We start from the raw sequence: 8,186 nt of genomic DNA, 5'->3' as shown, positions 1-8,186 counted from the left end.
TTATGAGTGCTAGAAATGTAGTTCTAAATGGTCTATGGCTGGGAGAGAGTGTGTGAAGATGAAACAGTAGTGAGAGGCTCTAATCCTGTCGGATTACAGATTTGATTTAGTTTAATTTACTCTGATGGCAGACTGCTTCTACGTGCACCTCACACCGCTGTGGCTTGTGTGTGGAGCCTGGAGCTAATCTGACCGGCAGGCCGGCTCATATTAAACAGCTTTTCAACACTCAACAGTCTCGTTGCTCCAAAAACGTTACGTTCAAACTGGCACTTCTAAATGTAATACACACAAACAAGGTTTTCATTGACAATATTTATTGGGTTCAAAGATCTCTTTGGAGTTTTTACAGCATAAAAGGCGGATGGACAGTTTAAATCCACAGGTGGGTAGTTTTTCTCGTTTCATTGCCATGTCCTGTTTTTCTTCCTCCGGTGTATTTGTTGGTAGTATTCCTCAGTTTGTGTTTCCTCTGAAAAATAGTCTGAGTCCTTGAGAAAGGTGGAATTAATGGACCTTTCAGGAAGATCTACTCGCTGCATCACCGTCAGAGGTGGGTAGTATCACCTTACGTTTACTCAGTTTAACTTATCTTATAGATAAATTGTACTTGTGAGAGTAGTTTACTATGGTATACTTTTTAATTCTATTTGAGTACAATTCTGAAGAAAATAATTGCTCCTTTGACTCCGTTACACCGGGCTTCATGCTGCTCCTTACCGTTACTTTTGATTAGAACACGTCAAAATAAAAGCATTATTGTCCTCAGGCAGAGAGACTTCTGCAGGAAAAGCAAACCACTATTGACAATGGCGACAAAAGATGGCGGTGATTCATATGGAGGCATCGTTGGTGAAAAAGGCTTGAGCACTTGACAAAGTGGAATTTGTCACAGGTGGTTTTTCACCAGAGATCTCAGCTGAGAGCCGCCATGTTTGATTTGTAGTTGAAGAAAGCAGAATCTGTGACTCGTGAGGAAAAACTTCACACTGATTCAGGAGCACAAATATATTTTTACACCAAATTTACTGCAACAATTGTGGGGAAAATGTGATCTTATAAGTTGTTTAAACTCCTGTGATTAAGAATTTGTGAATGTGTAAGTGTGGTGTTGTTTTTGTGTAGAGAAAAGAATTCTACATGTACACAACTCATAGTACACAACTACAACTTCATGGTACACAACTACAACTTCCACTTTTACAAGTGCCCAAACTTTTTTCACCATTAATAGCTCCATAGATCCAGAGCCAGAGGAGGCAGAGCACCTCTGGCCTCGCATACGACCAATGTTTACCTACATTCTACCAAAAACAACCGTTATGGCGTCGTCAGCTGTGTCTGCACAAGCATGTGGACATTTCAGACAAGAAGAACTGAATGTCGAGCTTGAGGAAACGTGTTGCAGTAAGTTTGGGACGAGTTGTGACAGAATATAATGACGGTGGCCGCATGACAACGTCGTCCACTCCTAAAGTTAATGTGTTTGATGCGACTGTTGATTGTGAGGCTGTGGAAGGCAAAGACATTCAAATCCTTCACACACTCAGTTTACTTTGAAACACACTGAGACACGGTTTTTAGCAACTCTACTTTTACTTGGGTGATATTATGTAGGAGGTTTAAATTAAATCTCCAGAGTACGTATCTCCATGAAGAGCTTTGTTTACTACTAATCCATGAAGGCCTGACCGTCTGATAGGCTGATTAAATTTCAACATCTGTTAAGCACCAATCACAGCCTCCACAGGAATGACAAGATGTCCCAGTGTTCAGCACTAATGGTAAAGTCCTGGCCAGGAGCCATGAAACCCATGAGCAATAATTTCATCACATCTGCTAACAAGATCTCTGCACTGCGTGAGGCCACTCAGACAAATTGGATTGAGACAAGAAGACATCCGAGCCAATTCAGGACGCGGGGAGAAATGTTGGCCGGTATTTCAAACCATGACTCAACCTGTGCGGTGAATACAAACGCTTTATTTCAGGGGACGGACAAGGAAACGTTGGCTGGCCGGTTCAGAAATCTGTTGAGTCACACTGTTGGAATCACAAACGTGTAAATTCTGTTTCTTGTGTTAATGAGAAAGAGTTTGATGATCAGATCTCCGAGCGCAGGTTAGGAAATCGCCTCAGCAGCGTGTTGGCCAGCTTGGGTGGCAGAAGTCCTCCTTGCATGGTGGCCTGCGTTTGTTCATTCTTCTTGGATTCCTGGGAAGGAAGAAGAGGGTCTGTCACTGAGGCTGCACGTCAGCTCCATAAGACCAGACAGCAAAGAGCAATGAAACACAAAAGCTTTTAACGAATCTCCTTTAAAAACAATAAAATCAGAATGTAAAATGAAAAAAAAAAATAAAAAATTTAAATCCCTGTTAAATTGCAACGTGTCAAATGTTCCAATGCCTCACTTCCTAAAAACAAACCAGAATTTAAATTAATGTGTGGATTTGTCTCCATAGACCAGAGTCTGCAGAGTTTTTGTAACTTTAAAGCAAATCAAATGAGCCGGGAGTCACAAACCCAGTTTAACCTTCAAAGAGCTGATAGCACAGCTCGTCCAGGATACGATCAGAAGATTTTGTTTACCTAAATCATTTTCCCGACAAATTGTGACTGAAGTCTGTTAACTTATTATTATAGAGCAGTGATGTGTGACCAGAGTGCAGAGCAGAGGGGTAAGCACACACCCCAGAGGCCCCCGGTGTTGATTAAAAGGGTGGAGGAAGTGTAGTTTTCTACTCTAACACTGTTATGTTGTTATAACCATTAAGACATTTTAAGTTTGATTGGTTTCAGCTATTTCAAGCAGTTTTGGACATCAGTTTCGAGTTGTCTAAGCCGTTTCCGCCGACTTGTTAATACTGAGCTGTTCTACTGGAGATGTGGCTCCTGAGCTGCCGGTTGTAGACTCCCGACCTGGGGCCGCACCAAAATAATCCAAGGCTCCATTTGAAGACATGTTCTAGAATACAGAGCAAAGCTGTTAAACAGGCCGGTGCTTTGATTTTGAAGGCTCCTTTTTGGCAAATCAGGGATTCAAGAATGAAATCTACCGCCAGGGAAAAAGTGGGATACCTGCACTGACACAGGCCGAGTGATTGAGCAGCGAAATAAACTGCAGAAGAACCGATAACATCAATGTCGGAAGCCTCAGTTTCTGTTTAGACTTCTGGTGTGGAAAAGCAGGAGAGCAGAAATCAATCAGCAATCGGTGATTGTGGGTGTTGGAGGAAGGGGAGATGTGCCTCCGTCTCCTCCTCCAGGAAAAAACAGGAATCTGCTGGAGTAGAGCCTAATGACCGCCCTGACAGTCTGCTGCAGAGTCAGCTCACATGTCAACACACAAAGGAGGACGTTTATCTGAGAGAAAAGAGTTTTGCTGTGACTATGGCAGCATCGGAGGTGTGTTTGCAACAGGAGACATCAGACACTGTGATACTTGATTTTACTGGGATGTATATTTGCAGTTTTATCAACCTTTTCTACTCGGGATGAACAACATCGCACAAATTCACCATCATCCCAATGTTGACATTAGAAACAGACACATCACAAAACACTGCAAGAAGTTAAGTTTACACAAAGTTAATATCAGAGGGAAGAGAAACGTCAGCAGGCTGGAAACAACCTGCAGGTCCATCCCTTTTACCGTCTTACTTTAACTATCGTCTAATACTATCTACTATACATCACTATCTACCGTCTAATACGTTCAATTCCTACGGTTTTCATTTGTGTTTTGTTGCTTTAAAATAATTTTTTTCTGTCTTGTAATGACGTTTTCATGTGAACTTTGTAACTTTGGTTTGAAAAGTGCGAAACACAAAGTTATTATTGTGCACGTAGTCCAGTGGTGTTGCAGTGACAGTGAGGTTCGGTCTGATGAGTGATTCATGCATCAAATCAGCTGAAGTTACATCAGTTACTGGGAGAAAGATGCATTATAATCTGAAGTTAGATTAGTCAGTGGGAGGATGACGCTGGCCCGGAGTCAGAGGGAGTACCAGGGGTGTAGTTCAACATGCGCATCACCGGGCGTTGGGCGGTCCGGGGGGACTGGAATTGAGAGCGGTGAGCAGACGTGCTTGTTAATAACCGCTGGTGTCGCCCACAGGTGAGATCAAAACCGATCCCCTGAAGATCTGTAAACTTATTTCCTTACTTCTACTGAATGCTCTATTCCTCTGAATCCTCTCCACAGGACTGGGACGGCCACAACACCTTAGAGGATCTCACTCAAACGGACTCAAAGATCTGGCAGCACCACTGACCGAAGTGATCTGAAGATTGAAGCCATCAGATCACTACAAACTGGTAAATCTCCCGGTCCTGACCATCACACTTCAGAACTTTACAAAACCTTTGCCGCCTTGCTCACCTCAATTCTGGTTGGAATGTTTACCAGAACCTTCCAGAAAGGCAAACTTCTACCGACTCTGACTGAAGCCTCTATCTATAGACGCCGAAAAAGCATTCGACCGCGGTGGAATGAAGGTACATGTTTTATATCCGTAACAGGTTTGGCTTTAGTGCCGACTTCATTTCCTGGATCCAATTTCTCTACTCAGACATGAATGAGATCCAAAACAGGCAAGGCTGTCCTGTCTTCTTTTTTTATTCGTCTTCGCCATTGAACCATCGGCCACAGAAGACAGATTTATGTGCACCATGTGTGGAGGACCAGGGTGTGAACTATGGGGAAGGCTCAATCCCCCTAATGAGACATGAGCCCCCATGAAAACATGATTTGTTAAAAAATAAAAAATAAATTGGGGGAGGGGGTTGTTAAATTATTGGCAAAATTCTGTTTTGTCCAATGCATTTCCTTTCATGATCAAGTGTAAAATTAGGCTATTTCTAAAGTATGATTTACATATGAGGGTGAATCTTCACTCTCACTTTAATAAAGTTGCCGGCCTGCATGCAATTCTTGTCCTCACCATTGAAGCGTGGGAACAGGGAAACCTACAAGTACATTTGGGCTTTACAAAGATGGACGGACTCTGAGGAGCAACAACAGGCGAGTTCAGTAAAGGAAGCTGAGCCCAGGCCTGTGGTCCCTCCTGTCCTAAAATGACTCTACCAGTAAAAAACTTTAAGCTGTGCTTCCCAGAAAAGGTCTCACTTCAGCAGAGAATAAACCAACACACAAAAACACCACCATCACCAATTTCCACAAATTTCCAAGCCGCCGTTGCCCAATTCGATCACACCAAAGTCGATATGTTCACAAACAAACCGGAATTTGTAGCCATCAAACTGTTCATGTTTCGCAAACTGACGTCATCTTCGGAAACCTGCTGCAAGGGTTTCTGGGTAATCAAAGGTGGCGTTGCAGCAGCTCAAGCGAAAATATCAACATTTGACAGATTCAACCCAGAAAAAAGGCAAACTTTCTCAAAGAAAGAGTCTTTAAACCACAACAGAAATCTGAAACGTTGTGAAACTGATCATTGGTTGTTTTTCTAGAGCAAATCGAGATCGAGTGTACAAACGGGATCTTGTCAAACAATGCCTCGGGAATCTTCTGGAGTTTCCATGACCGTGAAGATGTCAACAAATCTGGTATGTTTCCGGGAAAGAAGAATTTCCTTCGGAAAGGTATTGACAACGTATTAGAGAAGAACTAAAACTGCGTCTTACATTTTTAAATTTTTCCAGTGTGGATTCTGGTAGAGTAACTTTAAGGTAATTAATAATTATTTATAGTATAGTATTTACAGTATAGTATTATTACTTGTTGTTCGTCGCACCCTTTGTGCTCAGACCCTGATAAGTCCTTGCATTCCAATAGGGTCTTCACACCTCTTGGCGATTGGATCCTAATAAATCACCTGTAGTGATTTATTACCATGAAGTGAACCGTTATTTCCTGAAATTATTAATGAATACAAATTGTTACAATTAATTAGTTGAATTATTCATAAATTCCTTAAATGTATAATCTGAAGTTTCATTGATAAGTGAGAGGAAGATGCTCTGTCAACATAAAGAAGTACTCCTACAAGCATAAAACTACCAACATGAAGACAGTTCTTAAAAAAAGGAGCAAACGTTTATTCAAAGCAGCTCATACATCACAACTACTGTGGATACAGGCCAATGCTCCCTACAGTCAAACCTCTTTAGAAGACTGAGTTAGTTCAGGATATACAAAAGGTCCTTCTCCAGTAAGTTTAGTGAAATGGTAAGAGAGCTGCTGTGTGTGAAGGTGGAACAACAGGAACGTACCTGAGCCTTGGCCACACAGGTGTAGAAGTGTCCTACTTCACTGGTGCACAAACCATCCACAAAGTTGTTTTGCTTCCAGCAGGCCATCAGCAGGGACATCTCAGTGATGCAGGTGGCCTCTGTGGACACAGGATTACCCTCAAAGTCAACCCAGATTATATTAACTGTATGCAACTACGAGCATCTTCAATATGTTATAGGGGATGGTTGATTTCAGTGTATAACATCTTGTTTTCCATTTGAAATCTTGAAATCAGGCTTACTTAAATTAAACCACAAATACAAATTTGATGATGAATGCTTTATTGTTAACAAACAATCGGGAGTATTGTCACTATTCAAAGGCCCATTCAGCCTTAGTTTTAGTTATCTGGCTACAGTGTTAGATTTGTGAGTGTACATGAAACCATTGTAATCATAAAGTGGATAACCGAGGCCTGTAGTACAAAGTGGGATAAACATATCCAGGATATCGCTCCATTAACTGTGTAGCCCTTTGACTGATATTTCATGAAAGCAAATAAGTTTAAGAGAATTTCCCGTTAGTGTTTGTGCTTCGGTTTTCTGAGATGTGGCCTTATGATTAAAATTATTTCTGATATTCACACAATGTTTTAGTGAACTACTGCAGTTATTTGCACTTTTCTTTCACATTCAATGCATATATATTTCTCCCGGTCTGTGCAGTGTGCATGTTGTTATCACCCTAATAATGTATTTTAAATACAACGTGCAGCCCTTGTACTTTTACTACAGGAATTAATCAACAAAATATCGAGACAGCGTGTAAAGGCTGTGTCACAGTGAAATGGTTCCGGTGGTGTCAGACCGTGTATTCCGCAGTAAATGTGCTAAGCAGGACTTGTCCCACAGCCGTCACGTACCTCCTTTCTTGGGCTTGCGGTTGGCCACTCCATCTTTCAGAACCAGAGCCCTGTTCGGTTTTAGCACGGGTTTCCCTTTGCTTTTGTTCAGCAGCCTGCTGACCTTCTCCTGGATCGCCGCCATTCAGACGCGCCGCAGCGGTCGCTCGCCGCCTCAGTCGGTGCTCCGCGGTGCTGCTCTGATCTTAGACAATGCCCTCTGTGGACTGACACTCGGTTTCACCCCTCACTCAGTCTGATCTCTGGGCTGAGACACGGTTTCACCTCTGTTTCCCGTCTTCACCGAACCTACGAGGGCGCCGCCATGTTCGACCGGGAGGAGAGTCGCTCTCGATGACGCCATTTCCGGATTAAGGCACGCTGTGCAGACCGCAGAGCTGCAGACAATTACTTTACATAAATAAGTAATACATTAAAAAGGATGGATACTTTGATCTAATCACAATACGCCTCTTCTGTATGAAAGTAAAAGCCAATAAAATGATAAAATAAATGTTTCTTGATAACCACAGACTCAAATGTACAGTCTTCTCAGAGGTTACTTCAAAATACTTTGTTATGCTTAAAATAACATTTTGTCCTCAGTCATCCATCCATTTTTTTAATTTTTTTTATTATCACACTTTATCTCAGGGTGCTGGAGCCAATCCCAGCTAATCATGGGTGAGGGCAGGGCCGCTGCCGCTCCTTCAAGTCTCTCTCTCTCTCTCTCTCTCTCTCTCTCTTTTAATTGTCGTGAAAACACCACCACTGCAAGTCTCCACCTTCGCAGCAGAGTCCTGCACTGGGTGGGGTACTCGTGAGCACGTCTGCCGATGGGGGAAGCAGGTCTGTCGTCCCGGGCCCTGGGTGGGTTCATTAAGTTCTCCGTGCTCGGGGTGCGCTCGGTGGAAGAGACTGAACGCGCAGGCAGTATTTTGGCTTCTAGAGCCAGTTTATGTAGCAGCACGTCCACTTCAGGTACATGGGCAAAAGATTTCCCAGCAGATGCAGAGGGCAGGGAATTCACACATTACACTCAGGTAACTTACTCTGAACCTCTAACTTGCTCCAGAGCAGGTTATGTTC

General features: G+C 42.7%; 1 protein-coding gene across 2 annotated transcripts; it reads right to left on the bottom strand.

The window, feature by feature from the left end:
• Positions 1-297: 297 nt before the first annotated feature.
• Positions 298-7,459, bottom strand: chchd1 (coiled-coil-helix-coiled-coil-helix domain containing 1). Of its 2 annotated transcripts, XR_013936028.1 has the most exons (4): positions 7,119-7,459; positions 6,235-6,353; positions 1,390-2,214; positions 305-862 (listed from the first exon to the last, which is right to left on the bottom strand). XR_013936028.1 is itself a non-coding variant. In XM_080481488.1 (3 exons), exons 1-3 carry the CDS (start codon positions 7,240-7,242, stop codon positions 2,104-2,106), a joined length of 354 nt encoding a protein of 117 aa, XP_080337614.1. In that variant the 5' UTR covers positions 7,243-7,456; the 3' UTR covers positions 298-2,103. The 2 variants fall into 2 exon arrangements, 1 of the variants encoding a protein (XP_080337614.1); XM_080481488.1 differs by having other exon boundaries at positions 298-2,214; positions 7,119-7,456.
• Positions 7,460-8,186: the final 727 nt, after the last annotated feature.

Source organism: Lipophrys pholis (genome assembly GCF_963383615.2).
Source record: "Lipophrys pholis genome assembly, chromosome: 15".
In the NCBI taxonomy this organism is placed as follows: Eukaryota; Metazoa; Chordata; class Actinopteri; order Blenniiformes; family Blenniidae; genus Lipophrys; species Lipophrys pholis.
Note: the sequence above shows the minus strand (reverse complement) of the source record. Positions and strands in the feature narration are given on the sequence as shown.

What these genes read in the sequence shown, in the direction of transcription:
- chchd1 (XM_080481488.1), bottom strand. Translation starts at nt 7,242, where the DNA reads ATGGCGGCGATCCAGGAGAAGGTCAGCAGGCTGCTGAACAAAAGCAAA. An exon ending in CCGCAAGCCCAAGAAAGGAG is followed by an intron (nt 6,354 to 7,118) that starts GTACGTGACGGC and finishes CTGTGTCCACAG; the next exon opens with AGGCCACCTGCATCACTGAG. An exon ending in CCTGTGTGGCCAAGGCTCAG is followed by an intron (nt 2,215 to 6,234) that starts GTACGTTCCTGT and finishes CTTCCTTCCCAG; the next exon opens with GAATCCAAGAAGAATGAACA.